Raw genomic sequence first — 18068 nt, 5'->3', positions numbered from 1 at the left:
TGTGTTTAGTGGTAGGTAACGACACGGAAATAGCCGTGAATTATACAACCGGGTGACTAAGCGTTTCTTTGTCCCGTATTTAAGCTGTATGCTATTTATAAACAAACTTGGATTATGGCGGAACAACACGTGTCTGTTGTAACACGTCCATCAGGTTTCGTCGCGCATGATAAAGTTATAGTTGTTCAGCCAATCACATGACTACAGATGTTTAACTTTACATTTCATGAGAAGTAAAGTTTATATACCTACACGTAAGTTACATCCTCGGGGCAATTTAAACCTGTACAATGGTTTGTTCGTTATACTTGGCCCCGAACGTGATATGTTGTTTTAATTAAATAATAAGAAATTGACACATTGTAATATTGCATTGTATATTTTTATTCAATACCATATATACATTTGATTTGGAAGTTACTCAATGTAACAAAGGTATCAAATCACAATGACACCCGAATATATATCTATAGAAAAGGTCTTCTCTTTCGGTTATTCCCGGTAGACATTTTTAAATCATGAAATGTACAATTATAAGTTACAGATGAAGAGTTACGATGATTATTATAATACATTTTGGGCAGTAAGTGTGTATAAAGATTTAGGTATATATAAAGACAACAGCGAGCTTGAAATGTGGCGCTTTTCTATAGACAAATGTGATATATTTTCTGCATCGATCACAATGAACGGTATAACGTCATAAATAAAATGTGTGAAAATTTAACTCAAGCGGTTAACATCCAAGAATCTGCGTTTAATTTTGTCATGGTGGAATGGTGATAAACCTACTGTGTTTTCAATGTAGAGCTAGATTACCTGTTGGTTTTAAACTCGCTAAATTAAACATTAACTGCGCGTTCGGTTCGAAATTCAGCTTAGCGCGGTTAATGCTTATTGACACAGATCTACATTGAAACACTGCATGTCTATCACCCAATTGGCAAAGCAAAGCTTTCTGTAGTGATTCATTTATCAAATGAGAACGTATATTCAATCTATTCTCAGAAAATCTACAAGAAGTTACAGAAAATGACAGCATGATGATGCAAGTGTGTGCAGCCGAGTTACACGCCGGTATACGACTGTATTCAACATGTGACACGACTGACGCTTATGATGGCAACCCTTGTCATTTGCTATTCATGTTGTTTCAAATGGTATACCGTCCTTGTTCAGCAACCTGAATGCACTGCAAGAAAAGAAAAAACATTTCACAACTGTTCTGAATTTCCGACTGAAAAGGCAGGATTAGTGGCACTGTAATCGTTTGATTAGGTACTTCCTTGAATAACTTGGACTATTTTGTAAACCAGTATTTGTTGATGAATTAGCGTAGCATGTCGGTTTGTGTAATATAGTCTAGTTTTGTATGCGGTTATTTAGAAAATTTGTACAAAGGATTCTTTATGAATTGTGGATTTCACTGCGAAACTTTCCTGTCTGAAATGTTACAGCACTTACAGAAAGAACCACAGAGCTAAGAAGTGGGATGCTGCCATTGCAGCATATACCGCTCCACCCCAGACAGCCACAGAAGCCGTGTAGATGTTATTGAAGGTGACAGCACCTAACGCACTGCTGAGTGACTCCACCACCGCCAGACTCGCAAATACAGCACCTGCAGTGGGAAATATGTATATGAGAATGTCCGAAATCTCGCGATTAATTTCGCACGTGAAGCTTGTTCGAGGCCGTTAGGCCGAGAACAAGTTTCACGTGCGAAAATAATCGCGAGATTTCGGACTTTCTCCTACTTAAAACAAAGTTCGATCAAGTTAATGTCCCAAACTAATCTTCAAGTGATATACGCTATACTGTGCTATACTATGGGAGGGTGACCGCTCTTGTTTAACTACGGGAGGGGAACCTTTGAAGAAAGACTATGGGACGATTTAGTACCCATATTCAACCTATTGGAGTGTTAGCAAAATGATTGCGTCTATCCAACTATCATTAAAGTTCACGTTACTTTGTTTTAAGTATGACTACATGTATGAAACACAAGGGTGAGAGTCTATTTATCGTCCAAAAGTATTCTTCCATATATATCAGTTTACGAACAGCCAAAAAACAGTGCTTGCATTCGATTTAAAAACCCTGTATGTCTCAGGTGAACCGAAGTTAACATTGGTTGACCAATGTTAGGTCATGTTCACTGATTTACGGCATACTTCGAGTGACCTAAATTGCCTATTCCAACTGAACCTCTGGTGTCCGGTATTCTGCTTGGTAATAACCTAGTGATGTCATCGTTAAAGCTAATTTGTTTATAGATTCAGTCATGAATATAAACATTTTAATCAATACAATTAACCAGGTACTGATAACATATGTATGTTTTGATATACTGTTACGGAAAATCAATAATGCAAATTATTTGAATCTAGTCAACCCTAGTTGCCATAAATGTCGTAACTCAGATTGACTCAGTTCACTCTAATTTTATTACTCGAACGCATGGAGCGTCTTGAGTTTAAAAATGTGCTTTAATGGCAGAGATTTGGGATGTCATTTGCGTGTGACGTCACAGAAACTGATGACTTCATAATGTTCTGCAAAGTATTGCCATGCAATTTCATTTAAACGATATCTTCCAAGAGCCACAGCATGATCTAACTAAGCCAGTTTGGGATGAAACATGACATTGGGACATGGGAATGGTAATATAAAAATAGATAATATTATATAAAATAGATTCCTACGCATACTGAAACTGTACTCTCCCTGTATGTAATCACTGTCTGTAATCATACTTTGACAATAACAATATTGATTTATGTTGCATGTATAACGTTCTTTTTCATACCTAATGATGAGATCTGATTGGTTCACGTGATCTTGATAAAATACTATATATTTATCTATACCGCCTTGGAGGGAAATGGATTTCTGAGCGGGAGAATAAATCCCATATGTCCCGCCACAAAACAGACTGCACGTGGATTCCTGAGCGGGAGAAACAATCCCTTATACCCCGCTTCGAAGCAAAAAGTCGCACGTTTTTTCCGAGTCAATGAAGTTGTGTGACATAGCATAAGTTAACCTCACCTCAACCGAACAGAAGTTTTTCTACAATTTTTAGTTTCTCTTCATTCTTTTTCAACGGCATATTAAAACGTGTCGGTAAGATAAATTCGTTGTAGCCGTATCACTCGGGGTACATGTGGTTTTCTGCGTACCTCGTTAGGTTTTATACGGCTCGTCTCAATCTCAGTTTCACACGCATAATGAAACAGCTCGCGTGTTGTTGCCGGAAAGTCTCGTTTACACACTCATATTGAAATGCACTTCGATGTGGTGGATGGATATGCGGGGTGATAACAAGTTCGACAAGAGTCCAGAACAATAGAACCATAGATATACAGATGACAAAGGCAGACGACCAAATACCTACCATGCCTTTGAGGTGGAACTAACTTGGACATAATGCCGCGAGCAATAGGCGACACCAGGAAACCAATGAGACCTATCCCTGGAACTGGAACAAAAACACGTCATTTGAAAACTGTAGGTCTATAAAATGAATGTTCAGGTTTATCGAAATTGATCTGATATAACAAAATGTACATCTTGTACACATTTATGGCAAATGAAACCACGTGATATCTGTTTCAGCGTGATCGTGACCAGGGTGTTGTACAAAAACAACCTTAGCGCTACGACGGTCGTAAGTCCATGTTAAGGTATGGGAGTTACGATCACCTTAGCGCTAAAATCGCTTTGTACAACGGCACCCTGGTCGGTAATTGCTGAAATAAGTAACACTGTAAGAAATACATGTCGCTGTTTGAGTAATATTATATAAAATGAAAAAAAAAATTCATGTAAAATTGATGAATTCTGACATAGTCTGATCTTTCGTGAAGAACTTTGAAACATTCATTTGGTATTTTCTTTTCATTATAGTTAATTAATGAAAACTTACATGCGAGGTACAACATCCAGCCTGAAGTTGCTATACTGAAGACGATGTCCCCGAGTATGACAAACACAGACCCCAACACTCCCAACACTTCATCGGATATACACCTCTGCAGGCCTTTCACCACACCTGCCCCTACAGTACGCCGAACCACAGTGCTCACTGTATCGTATATGCCGTTCTGGAACGGGCTCCAACAGAAAGGCTGGTTCATCAGAAACAAGAGGTCCACGTTGATCTCTGAGGATGTGCTGATGACCGAGAAGAAAAAGGCGCCCAAGCCGACCCACAGCAGGAGGCGTTGACGTCGACGTCCTTCCTTTATGAACAGGTAATACACGTTGAAGATGTACGAACACCTGCTCTGGTTGGTATTTGTATTCACCACAGTTTCTGTTAAACATACTGCCACTAGAAATATCCCAAAGACCGTCACGCAACATGCTAAGAGTGAAGGGTAGAAGAATCCTGAACGTACGATAAAATATCCTGCTGCAGTTGATGCTGCTGCTTCAGCTAAAGCATTCATGCACTCTAAGAGTAATATTCCAAACGACCGAATCTGTAGTGGAGGGGTGTTGTCGGCGATGTAGGCATATGCTAGCAGCAGCAAGCCCCACGAACCCCCGAACAACCCGTCAACACTTGACACAATGTAGAAGTAGTCTATGCTGAGATGAAGCCCGATTATCACAGATGTTATGGCATTCCTCAAAAGTTGGCCTAGCATGCATGTTATGAAGATAAACTTTCTGCCGACAACGTCTGAATATGATCCGACCCCTATGTTAACTACACTTGCAATGAGCCCTCCGACAAGAGAGAAATGCCACATAACGGAGGATGATCGTTCCTGGAGTGTCTGCACCAGAACATACCCAGGGTCGGATGTATTCTGGAAACATGGGGCCAGAACACTGTAGTTCTTTATACGACTGTCGTTTCCAAACACCTCATCAGCAACTCTGTGGTACACGTACTGCCCTATCACAGGTTCATATATCTTCGTAGAACACGTCAGTACACCCACGATGATGTTGACGACAATGAGGTTCCGTACGTTTGTTCTGGTCCCTCTAGTGGTTGTTGGTACATCAACCAATGGCTCGTCATCCATCTCCACACGTGTCACTATCACTGGCATGATATGGAGCAGCCTAGGGGTTCAAAAGTTCCCTTTAATACGAAAGTCCGGGTTATATTCGCAAAATAGGTACAAAGTGTGAAGCCCAGTACTGATGTTCCCCGCTGTAATATTGCTGAATATGGCCTAAAGCGGCGTAAAACAACATTAAAGGGGCGAATATACACCGATCCTCAATAACTATGCAGGCTTATCATGTTCATAGTTCCAGTACTCGTACTGACAATTCTTTAAGAACCTGCAAAAATAAAAAGATGGCTATTTTAGATCATGTTCATTAACACAATGATTTTGACTCCAACAAGATTCCGTAGATTTTGTTTCTTCTGCTGCCTGGGTTGAATACTACTCGATTGCTCTCCATGCTCTCTCTGCTTGTTCGTCATTACACATACACATTTCACAAACCTACAGCATCAGACGAAAACAAAACGAAATGAGGAGATGAATGTCCTGGAAATTACAGTTGTCTTCTCATTCAATCACTTGGCTCGTGCTTTTGTTCTGCAACAGCGTGACTTGTACATTGACCCTGCACTTTAGATGACCCGCCGAACGCCCTCTCGCTGACCCAGCGGAGCAGAAGGAGAGAAAGAAGGACGTGTACGAGCTGACCTAAATATAGTGCAGCCCGGATGTTTAGACGCCAGCTGAACTACCGATATGTTCTATTGTAGCATATATGTGCTTCAATGTGTTTAGCATACTAGCATATGTCGCTATGTTATATATAAAGGACGAGTGACAGTACTTTATAGGGATATAAATGTACTGTGTACTCCACCATCCTCATCCTCATTCGAAGCAAATACTAGTATTCGAATGCACGATATTATAATGTTTGTTGCCTAAGGCCTATACGCCAAGCTGATTTGTACAAGTCTCACGAAGTACGAGAGTTTCACGCCCCTATAAAACTGTATATTTTGCAGTACTTTATCAGCCCCCCCCCCCGCCCCCCCCCCCCCCCCCCCCAACGCTGCAATGGGGACTTCTTACTCCACATTGATAAACTCTTCTACATGTCACATCTCAAAAGCAGAACTAAGCACAGTCATTAAAAAATGAAGACAACCCCTTTTGATATTTATGAAAGTCAACAGCATTGTTTCTCATAAGGTTAAATGGAATAGTGAACACAGCAACGTTTCACACAAAAAATCAAATCGTACAGTCAGCTCGGCCTTATTTGACACGGGGTCAAATAAAATCGTGACCACGGCATTGTTCCACAGAAGATGGAAATCTTCTTCATCAAAATACCGCCAACATGTCCTTTAAGCACTCGACCCCGTCGTCCAGAGCTATGTCCGTCTTTTCGACAGTTTGTGATGCATATGTGACTGATTTGAAAACCGCATGTCCATGCAGGAGCAACAAGTTTCCACAACGAAACAATACATTCGTCAAAACAAACCGTATGTACACTTAAACACAGAGTATCCATTCCACATATTGATCCTCATTTAACGTAACAAAAATTATACTCACAAAGGCCTTCTTCCTGACTAGGTCTCGCGACACTATGAAGATTAACTGGGTTCAATCGCGTGACATGGCCTTATGTAATTGGCCCGGAAACAAGAAAAAACACGCTTCCACAAATACGGCGTGTTTGGGTGACCCGTTCTTGTATTAAGGATGGCATCTATCCCCACCAAAATACATCAATGAAAACTACTTCCTCTATACTGCAATAATAAACTCTTTCCGATAAACTGCAATGATAAACTCTTTCCGATAAACTGCAATGATAAACTGCTTTCTCCACGCTGCAATGATAAACTGCTTCCTCCACGCTGCAATGATAAACTCTTTCCGATAAACTGCAATGATAAGTGCTTTCTCCACGCTGCAATGATAAACGTCTTCTTCTATACTGCAATGATAAACGTCTTTCTCTACACTACAGTATTGAACCTCTCCGTCCACACTGCAAAGATAAACCACTCCGTCTATACTGCAATACTGAATCTACACTGCGATGAAAGACTTCTTCCTCCACACTTCAATAATAACCTTTTCCTTCTACATAACAATGATAAACTTCTTCCTCTACACTGCAATAATATTCTCTTTCCTCTACAATGCAATAATAACTTCTTTTCTCCCTCCTGCAGTGATAATCTCTTTCCTCTACACTGCATTGATAAATTCTTTTCTACACAATGCCACGATGAATTATTCCATATATATGTATGATTAACTCTTTCATCAACACTGCAATGATAAACCTCTTGCTCTGGACTGCAATAATAAACCTCTTCCTCTACACTGCAATAATGAATTCTTTTCTCACCCCTGCAATGTTGATCTATGTCCTCTACAATGCACTGATAAACCCTTTCCTACACAATGCCATGATGAACTATTCCGCCCACCCTGCAATGATTAACCCTATCTGCAACACTGCAAAGATAAATCTCTTGCTCTGCACTGCAATGATAAACTTCTTCCTCTACACTGCTATGATAAACCCCTTCCTATACGTTACAAGGAAAAATTCTTTCATCCTTCCATGCTACATTCGCGTAGTTCCGGGACACTACAATGTAATATAAGCAATTACAGTCACTGAGGAATGTGTCACTACCTCACAATACATACAGCCATGCACCAATACTCCGATTTACATATTACTGAGTTGAACTGTTTATACTTTGATCATGTTGTGGTTATTTGTTACAGTGGCTTTACGCTATTACCATCAATATGTGTATATAATTACGTTTGGAAAAAATACATAACTCAAAATTCTATCCTCTAAAATAAAATTCAACATGAAACAATAAATGTAAAAAAAACTTACGCCAACCAGAGTAGAAGTCTCCCACAATATTAGTCCATGCCTTACATGACCATGCTGATTCTGGCTGACTGTACAAATTATTACCTAGACTAACATTTAGTCTCTGAAATCTTATATTACACATTGTATGCATTTCTAGATTATTATTTTTTCATAAAATAAATATATTCCACGGTCATGGTGCAGGACTAATTATTACCCTGCCCCGCTATTTAAACTGACCCCAAAGCCCAAGCTACCCCTGACCTCCCTATTGTTACACCAATTAACTCCCCAGCCATCACCCGTACCCAGTCACGCTTCCCTGAACCTAACCTGTTCCCATAGTATTACCTGACAATATCTAAAAACAACCCGCTAAGCTTAATATACTAATGTAACCGTACCGTAATACATCTATCTGAAGTACTAACATATAATTAAAATATACAAGATTATCTGTGATCTTGACACATTGATGGATACTAAGATTTCCAAGTGATTGGATGTGTGTAAAAGATTGTCCACTAAACGCATAACAGATCACAGTCTTATACACCAAATGCAAATATTTTTTACAACATTACCAGCTTTAGTTGTGTGGATGCCCACTTGCTCGTTCCTCGCCGTGACGTAGTCGGAATAGCTCACAACAACCCCCTGCTGGTTATAAGAGCTGATGAACAAGTGGTCTACATGTGTGAGCAGGCTCGTTTTGTTTGATCAGATGCTGACAGTTCATACTGCTGTTCAGGCTATATCAACCGTGACAGTTCAACACACGATGGAGACCAAACCTAAACAATCAATCATTTGAATGCCAGTGGAGTATGGAATGTCGGTAAATGGATTATATATAAGCTTTGCTGGTGTCCGCTAATTGTTTCATGAGTTTTGATAATATTGCTATAAATGAAGCAGCAGACACATGTGTTGAGTGCTCCGAATAGCAAGTTGTTAAACTGAAAGCTATACGAAGTATACATGAATGCGTTAGATCCTGTGTAAGAGGCTATATAAGTTTAACAGATTTTTTGATTGTTCAACTAGTTACGTCTAGGATGTTTATTAATCTCTCTTTTAACTCTTCAAACGTGCATCAAATGAAGTTATTTCCAATGGCAATAGTGATATTCAATTATTTTCTGAAATGTAAGACATTTTGCTTGTGACTGGTTACATAAAAGATGATATTGTATTTCGATAAATGTGGGTGCCATACTATTCTACTATTCATGTGGTCTACTATTAATTCAATACTCATTTCTCATTTCATTGATCTTTACAAGTCACCAGTTTAACTGACAGCATGCTTAGAATCATAATGATTATTGTAACATTTCGAGCTGGTCTTTTTAAAACGAAAAACAATGAAAAGAAGATACTTAGCTATAGAAACATAACCTACAAAATGTCCAGCTTGCAATAAGTGTACAGGGAGCGAATTCCATAATCTATTAATTTGCTCATATTCTATGATCTGAGAAAATAATATCTGCCTGGATGTTTTTGGAAATAGCTTGCGTAATTTTAAATCTGCGATGTGTACGTGAAATCAGTGACCATTTCTTGTAAAGAGGCATGCAGTCCACTAGCAGAAACATCGACCCAGTTAAAGTAATTATATAACGTAAAGTTTAGAGAATAACCAGTATCCTAAACAGATTCCATTGGGTGTTAAAGTCAAATGAAGTCAATGAATTACTGTATATTAGCAATGACACCAGGTGTTCGCGGAAAGGGTTACTATGTCTTGCTATACCGGAAACTAATTACGATATTGCGTCTGCTGTGAAAACATCCAGAAATTCTGCTGTTCTGTTCTGATGTAAAGGTGGTTATGTAAAGAGAATATTTAGATGTATATTTGGAAGTACCCCCACTACAAAACAGACGGTATGATGCATTCAAAAAGTTCTATATTTACATGTCACTAACAAAATGAAAACGCCCTGAAATGACATGTCACGATCATCTAATGTGTCCAAGTTGTGCATATGATGCTTGATACTGTACATGCATCGTATGTATTTGTGTGATTATAAACCGAAGGCCTGCATGCTTACGAAATTAACCAAGTGCGTATCCCTTCATCGACGTCTACGGACCAGTCAGTTGATGATGAGTTCAAACCCCAGCTTGATTCAAATTATTATTCTGTTTGTGCCAGCATTTGATCTGTCATATAACACATGCTACTATTAGATATGACCTGCTTATCCTTCCGATAAGTGCCGGCTGTTACACTCGTCAAAATGGCCATTTGTTATCTGGTATGCATATGCCAGGTAATTAAATGAATAACTCAATTTCACTGACCTGAAAAATATGTAAGATTATTTCTTTTATTCTACACCATATACTAACCTAAATATGAAATAAACAACATAAAGAACAAACTATAAATAAACATGAATCCACATTTTGCTCCCTGATCAACCTTGGATGGACAAGTGCATTTACATTTAACTGTTACAGAACATATGTGCGTCCATTCATCTAATGTGGATTTCACTATCTATTCAGATGTCCTTATTATAGTTCTCATAGATATATTTGTACATGTATTTACAGAAAGGTTTTTATTGGCCAAGCGAAAATGAATATAGACGTGTTGTTATGACCTACACTACTAAAAGATATTTATCTCATTACTGTCAGCAAAGTATTGATGGGATTGTCTTTCAAAAGGCGCAATTTTGTATATAATTGTAAATATTATGTAAACTGTGCTCTTGTACTCGTGTGTGTTGTTTTGAGAGTAAAATTACATGTTACACTAAGAGAGGTACAGAGGGTAAAACGTAACACCATACAGTGAAAGCTCGTTACCCACTCAACCCGAAAAGAACCCACACAAAAACAAAAACAACCCGAATGTATTCCTGTATGTATGTATATATGTATTTCTGTATTTCTGTATGTATGAATTTCTCTATGTATTTCTGTATGTATGTATTTCTGTATGTATTTCTGTATGTATGTATTTCTCTATGTACTTCAGTATATATGTATGTATGCATAAGTGTGTATTTCTGTGTGTATGTATTTCTGTATGTATGTATTTCTGTATGTATTTCTGAATGTATTTCTGTATCTGTGTTTGCATTAATGTATGTATTTCTGTATGTATGTATTTCTGTATGCATTTCCGTATTTTTGTGTGTGTGTGTGTGTGTGTGTGTGTGTGTGTGTGTGTGTGTGTGTGTGTGTGTGTGTGTGTGTGTGTGTGTGTGTGTGTGTGTGTGTGTACGCCGAATCAATCAAGTCACCTGAGCTCGCGATCTCGCGATCTATTTAGTCGCCTCTCACATGTAGCATTGGTTGCTGTGACCAAATCTAGGGCTGCAACGATACAGAAGGGTCACGATACGATACACATCTCGATATTCTGGTCACGATACGATACGTATCTCGATACGTATCTCGATACGCAATGATAAAAAACAAGACTTAAAGCATGTTAAGTTTGAACCTTTCATGATTTTGGAACAGTCAAAATTATTTTATGATAACAAGACAACTGAAGTTGTTCAGCTTCAAAGTGGAACTTTCTCTAACTTTCCTTCAAAACAATTTAAAGTTCAAACACCAGAAAATAATTAATGTACTCCACCAGTGATACAACTTCAAAGAATTTGACGCAATGGTCGAAGAAATTGTATCTGAAATGATTGTTTTAGCAGGAATAATATATTCCAATATCGTGTTACCTTAGTTGCAGCTTTTACTATATATATATTTAAAATTATATGAACCACAAGTGTAGCATTTTGGTACTGGTGATTGCTGTTGCAGGATATTTTTATGTATGGAACAATTTGACCAGTCACCCTAGGGCCTTCCCGGGCTACATGTATTTCGATTGCGAAAACGTTATGTTGACATATATTAGCCAAATTGCCACAAATATGACTTTTAACGAGTCAAAGTATGGCATTTTTAATATATGTATCCATTCTCTAGCAACTAAAGTTCGTTTCAATGCGTCAAAAGCGGTAATCTGACCATGGTTGCTGTATCTCTTCACACACGATTTCACATAACTTATTACAATATTAAATGAAATTTTGAATAAAATTAATAGAAGATATTACAAACACAAGACCAGATATACAATAAATACGTTTTAATAACAAGATAGTATAATAATAGTAATGAATTGCGTACTTCAGTTCGGATTTGCTGACTGGTATTTTCGGTGTTATGTGCTTGCGGTGATCAGCTGATAATGTTTTATGAGATGGCGGAAAAAACATCTGTCGGTGTAAAACCTGAGCTTATTAAAAATGTAAGTACGTTTTGGGGAGCCATGCGTTAGCGCGTTATAACCAAGTTAGCGGTTTATTGAAAGGCACAATAGCGAGGAAACGCAGTACTTGAGATTTGCGTTCCGTATCGTGGTGTATCGATAAATGGGCCCACGTTTATCGTATATCGTATCGTGGGTCAAGTATCGCGATGCATCGGAATATCGGTGTATCGTTTCACCCTTAACCAAATCTAACACGGGCTTTTGGAAGGTGTATTATCATTTTATAATATTGTAAAACGTCATAAAAATGTTAGACGGTGACAAGACGGACAGAAAGAATGAATACAAATTATAACAAAGTTTGGTGAGTGAATGTTGTTTTACGTATACCAAGACGGCTTGTAAATACTCGCGGTCAGGTAAAACAGTGGTTGATAGCATGAACAACGATTCATGCCGCCGGGGGACGGTGACCCGCAACAAGCCAGAAGACACATTGGAACTATCGTCATGAATCGGCACATTCAACAAGTATGGGACTGTGGAGGCCTATTCTGCACCGGAATTCCCATGGAGTATTTATCAACAGAACCGTCAGTAATCGCTAACGAGACAAAAATTGTACACCAGTAAAGTAGGATCGGTCGGTTGGAATCACCAGAGGTGGATGAATAGACTTTCGGATACGTATGTATGTTTTTCCCGGTCTTAAATGCTATTGTCGCTATACAGCTGAGATATCGCCAATGCGTTAATAACTTCTAACGTCAAGATTGCTCTTAGAAAAACAATTATTTTTATCTATAATCCTGAATGCAGATGTGAAGACCAGGAAAAACAGTTTGGTGCAGGAATGTGCATGTCGTAAATAGGTTGCATTTAACAATTGACACAAATACCTGATTATATATTGTTGTGATCAACAATCAGTTATCAGCCGCTATCCTCGTGTATACAGATAACCGTTCATATAGAGTGAGTCAAGGTTTGATTTCAGTATCATCACCTAAAGGAGACACATATCGAACGGTCTATAATTGTGTCAATGCATTACAAGTAAACATGGAAACAACACCTCTCCTTGAGAAGGTGTCACCCGGCACCAAGGTGAATGTTAAAAGTTTGGTTATTAACAACATAATTGTTTGTTTGTTGGCGTCGGGCACGCATATCTACATGCCTGTGATGAGTCAATACATCTACCATCGTGTGGCAGACTCCGTATTCGGGAATGACACTCGCATCAAGAACTTCACTGTTCTGGCTCCCTGCTTCCAGAACACGTCTGATGAAGGATACCGTCTTCAGGAGAAGGCTCAACAGATCGCCTCTACCAAGTTATGGCAGTATTCCAGTACTTCAGCCGGTATCGCCGTCTTCAGCAACATCATTCTTGGATCGTACTCGGACATCATTGGGAGAAAATTTCTATTCCTTTGTCCAATGGCTGGCCATTTATTGCGCAACGCTATGACTGCAGTGATAATCCATTGGCGCCTGGATTTGAATTACTTCTTCTTAGCTACGGGTGTGGATGGTTTACTTGGCGGTGGATGGGGCTTTATGCTGGCCACCATGGCCTATACAGCAGACCACACACCTCCCGAACAGAGCAGGAGTTTGAACATAGTCATCCTGGAATGTGTAATAGGTCTGTCAGAGTCATTTGCTTCAACAGCTACTGGCTATTTCATTCAAAACACTGGGTTCTTCTATCCTTCCCTTACATCCGCAGCGGTGACATTGTTTGATATGTTGCTGGTGGTATGTTTCATAGAGAGTGCCAAACCAACAGATTCTAATGACAAAGAGAGTAGCAAATCCCTATTGCATGGCATGCGCAATATAACTGACATATACTTTGGTGGTACTGTTTTGAAACGTGCTATCTTCTGGCTTGGTCTGTGTGTGTTCTTCTTCTCGTCTTTGAGTGACGAAGGAGGATCTAACATAGACACATTGTTCTTCATGAACCTGCCGTTCTGTTGGAGTCCTGAGAAGATGGGTATATATGACACGATCAGCACTGTAGTGAGGAAAACATTTGGTGTAGCGATCGTCCGTCTCTTACAATGTTGCTGCTCTGACATCACCATGGGGATGCTAGGTTTGATCTCTAACGCTGGGGGAGAAATGTTGTTCGCCTTCGCATCGGTCGAGTGGATGCTGTATCTTGGATGTAAGTATTTTCATTATAAACAGACTCGTGTTATTCAGTATCTGGGGGCACGGGTGGCCCAGTCGTCTAAGGCGCCGCGATTCGCTGTGCAGAGTCGCGTCCCTTGGGCACGCCAGAAACCTATGATCGGTTCGCCCCGATTATGTTTCTAGGTTTGTCAGCACCATACCCATGCCCGTGGGTTTTACCGAAGTGGTAAACGTCTGAGACCTGCATCACTTCGGGCTTTCCTCCCACATTAAGCTGACACGCCGTGATATAACTGGAATACTGTTAAAAGCGGCGTTAAACCCAACTCACTCTCTCACTATTCAGTATCTGTTATGCAGCTTTGTTCATGGTGTAGTGTAGGAGTTGCGTCCCTTAGATCATAGGGTGGAGGCGTGTGTGTATGTGTCACATGCATCGTTTGTGTGTGGCTTTTACATGATAACATGGTTATAAATTTTAAACATAATTTAATGCAATAATTCAACATTTTTTTAAAAATCACAAACATAAAGAAATACAGACTGCGTATTAAGTTCTGCGTACAGAATATTCGATGCTTTTAATGTCACTCTTTCTGTTCGATTGTGTTTTTTGCGATATTTGTCCTTTTAAGCTGTGAGTACAGGCTAATTATCGATAGTCACCAATGTTGATACCTTAGATATAATAAATAGTTACCCATATATGTTCATTGTAACATTTTTGCTGTTGAAGAGCATATATCATGTCAGAGCGGTAACATACTTATCTTAATGTTGCCATCACTACATGTCAGTTATGCGTTACAGATCCTGGCGTTGCTATCGTCGGTTTTCTTCCAACACCAATGGCCCGGAGTATTCTGTCCAAGCAACTGCCATCAAATAGACAAGGTATTTTGTTTGGTAGACAGAGGGTATGGCTTGTTTTGCTTGTTGTTTAACGCTGCATTAAGAAGTATTCTGTCGAAATGAAGCCTTTAAAAATCATGTCTGGGACCGACAATCCAGTAATTGATACACACGTTATTAGCAGCAAGCAACGCCGTCGAGGTACGATGTCCGAGCCTGGCCACTCGATCCTTTACGAACAGCATAGGTTGACATTTTCTAGCCCGGAATCCCCACGGGGTGACAAGGTATGTATAAGTAATAACATTACAGATATCCCAGTGTCTGTTTATTCACTGGATTGTTATGAAACTCGGTATACTTGACAGGACGATGTTTGCGTCTCTATTTATTCACTGGCCGTGTATGAACTACTGTGTACTTGACAGGGGCGATATTCGCGAGTCTGGCAGTGGTGCAGGCGTTGTGTTCTGTGGTGGCAGCTGTTCTCTACAACAACATCTACCAGGTGACTGTCACCTTCTGGCGGGGCGCTGTCTACATGTCCTATGCTGCCACCAATGGCATTGCCCTGATTGTGTTCATGTGAGTAAATATATACCAATACAGGGATTATTTGTTTTTCTTATCACTGTAAAGATACGATAGATCATATCTATTTATTTTATCTATATCTATTTCTTGTGCTCCACCTTCCGCAGAGCCTTATCAGAGAGTTCATATATCCCCAAATCGTATATGCATCTGATCTGTTTGTGAGCGTAGATAATAAACTATACATAAAAACAAAGGTTTTGGGAGAAGATTCTAATACTTAGTTTGTTGTGATCTAGCTTATGGACCCTGGTTCGTCTGGTGTCGTCACTGGTTAATCTGTGAGGCCTTGTAGTCCATAGAGCCATATTATAATTCATTTATTGTTGTCAACGTAAATATAACCAGTTATTTCTTGTATCTATCTAAGCTGAACTTGTATGCATGTCTATTCCCAAACATATCACTAAAACTAAGCGACCAAATGTACAGTCAATATTGGGGTTTTATCTATATAGATGAAGTTAAAAATCAGATGTGATATGGTTATGTCCCTATGGTATATAGTTGTTATGTTTCAGAGTGATGGCGATCCTCATACAAAAACAGAGGAAATCAACAGCGCTACAAATCAATGTAAACTAGAGCGGTGTGGTTATTGGCAAAAACGCATTTCTCCCAGAAGAAACGATGCACCGCATGGCATTGTAGCTCACGTGCTATGTAGCCAACAGTTGTCAACATTGAAATACTCTGAAAGGCAAAAGAAACGTCATGTGGATGTATCATATCAATATCTTTATTTTCAAATGCGTATATATGTAAGTAAAGACATTGGAGAAAGTCAGAGTTTGACCCACATGAAATTAACAGTCTGGGGAATGTTTTTGCGAATTGTGAATTTGGGGAGGCACCAGAAAGCATCACAGCTGGGGGGTTCCAAATCAGTACCTGGTGTGGCCACCATGGGCGTTGACTACAGCCACACATCTTCTGTACAGGGAGTGGACTAGCCTGTTGATGAAGGCCATTGGGATCTGGGCCCATATCCCCAGGAACGCTACACGCAGTTCTGCTGCAGTTGTCGGCCTTGGGCGTACGTCGTTGAGTCGGCGTTGGATCTCACCCCACAAGTGTTCAATGGGATTCAAATCCGGACTGAGGGTAGGCCAAGGCATGATTTGGATGTTGTGCTGCTGGAGGAAGTCCCTGGTGACTCTGGCAGTGTGGGGACGGGCGTTGTCTTGCTGAAAGGTGTTGTTGTGATGACGGGCAAAAAAAGGCACGATATGGGGTCTGAGGACTAGGTCAATGTAGCGGAGAGCTGTGATGCCATTACCCCTGCCTTGACCAATAACTAAAGACCACAGGTCCCACTCTCTGGTTCAGTCCGATTCCACCCCAAACCATGATGCTTGGGCCGCCCCACGGATCTCGTTCCATAACACAAGTATCAGCACAACGTTCGCCCCTCCTTCGCCAGACCCTGGCTCTGCCAACCACCGTTGAAACACAGTAGCAACTTAAAACAATGAAGATGATTCTTCTCCATTGCTGTTGACGCCAATTTTGATGCTGCCTGGCCCATTGCAGTCGGGCCTGTCGGTGACGATCTCTCAGGTAGGGTACACGGGCAGGACGGTGGCACGAGATGTTGTTGGCAGTTATGCGACGTCGGACTGTACGATCACTGATGGCACGCTGGTGGTTGCCAATGGTTTGCCGAGCTGTTTCAGTGGCCATTCGGAATCGGTTCTGCAGATGTTGGCGTGTCATGAACCGATCTTGTCCGGAAGTAGTGACTCTAGTACGACCACTACGCGGCCGGTCGTCGGTGGTGTTGGTGGTGTTGTGGCGATGTTGCAAACGATATATCGTTCTGACGTTGACATTGAATGCATTTGCAACGACCTGTGCACTCTGGCCTGCTTGCAGTCTTCCGATCGCTTGTTGTCTCTCATTTCCTGATAATCTTGGCATGGCTGATTAATCGAAACAACGAAAGCCAGCTTAACAGTTTTGGGTGTCTTTTATACCCATACCATCCACGATATGCACGTGCATCATGTTTTTGACAAGACTTTTCCTCTGCGTTTGGGCAAAGCACTCCATTTTAAACTCAATTGTTAAATGGACTTTAAGGCAACAAAAAGAAGCAGTAGAACGTTAAATGAGTTTATTGACCACAGAACATGTAACTGCCAGTGTCTGTTAAGTTTTATCAGTATTTTCAGAAGAGACGTTTCTTTTGCCTTTCAGCATACAAATATTTTCTGCATATTTGTTGAGGACAAATGTTAAAAAAATGTTTTTACACGTAATAAAAAACAGTTACATATTTGCACACATGCAACTCAAAGCCCCAGAAACTTAGTCATAAGTTCGCTACACTTAAATCTAATTGTTTCATTAAAGATGGATT

At 40.0% G+C, this 18068-nt stretch overlaps 2 protein-coding genes across 2 annotated transcripts; one reads left to right on the top strand and one right to left on the bottom strand.

Annotated features, from left to right (window-relative positions):
- Positions 1 to 984: 984 nt before the first annotated feature.
- On the bottom strand, positions 985 to 5069 carry LOC139444254 (lysosomal proton-coupled steroid conjugate and bile acid symporter SLC46A3-like). The gene is made up of 4 exons (XM_071225177.1): positions 3929 to 5069; positions 3398 to 3481; positions 1465 to 1621; positions 985 to 1192 (listed from the first exon to the last, which is right to left on the bottom strand). The coding sequence occupies exons 1-4, from the start codon at positions 5067 to 5069 to the stop codon at positions 1144 to 1146; spliced, it is 1431 nt and encodes a 476-aa protein (XP_071081278.1). The 3' UTR covers positions 985 to 1143.
- Positions 5070 to 13174: 8105 nt separating this feature from the next.
- On the top strand, positions 13175 to 16291 carry LOC139444258 (proton-coupled folate transporter-like). Its single transcript, XM_071225181.1, has 4 exons — positions 13175 to 14291; positions 15071 to 15154; positions 15541 to 15697; positions 16228 to 16291. The coding sequence occupies exons 1-4, from the start codon at positions 13175 to 13177 to the stop codon at positions 16289 to 16291; spliced, it is 1422 nt and encodes a 473-aa protein (XP_071081282.1).
- Positions 16292 to 18068: the final 1777 nt, after the last annotated feature.

This window comes from Haliotis cracherodii, unplaced genomic scaffold, assembly GCF_022045235.1.
Source record: "Haliotis cracherodii isolate W230 unplaced genomic scaffold, xgHalCrac1.p SCAF_5, whole genome shotgun sequence".
Classification (NCBI taxonomy): Eukaryota; Metazoa; Mollusca; class Gastropoda; order Lepetellida; family Haliotidae; genus Haliotis; species Haliotis cracherodii.
This window is presented reverse-complemented; position numbering and strand designations above follow the sequence as displayed.

Excerpts from the sequence above, each read along its gene's own strand:
- LOC139444254 (XM_071225177.1), bottom strand. The coding sequence starts at position 5,069 with ATGCCAGTGATAGTGACACGTGTGGAGATGGATGACGAGCCATTGGTT. Across the intron at positions 3,482-3,928 it reads CTGGATGTTGTACCTCGCAT|TTCCAGGGATAGGTCTCATT; the intron begins GTAAGTTTTCAT and ends TTTTTGTTCCAG. Across the intron at positions 1,622-3,397 it reads AGTTCCACCTCAAAGGCATG|GTGCTGTATTTGCGAGTCTG; the intron begins GTAGGTATTTGG and ends TTCCCACTGCAG.
- LOC139444258 (XM_071225181.1), top strand. The coding sequence starts at position 13,175 with ATGGAAACAACACCTCTCCTTGAGAAGGTGTCACCCGGCACCAAGGTG. Across the intron at positions 14,292-15,070 it reads GTGGATGCTGTATCTTGGAT|ATCCTGGCGTTGCTATCGTC; the intron begins GTAAGTATTTTC and ends TATGCGTTACAG. Across the intron at positions 15,698-16,227 it reads ATTGCCCTGATTGTGTTCAT|AGTGATGGCGATCCTCATAC; the intron begins GTGAGTAAATAT and ends GTTATGTTTCAG.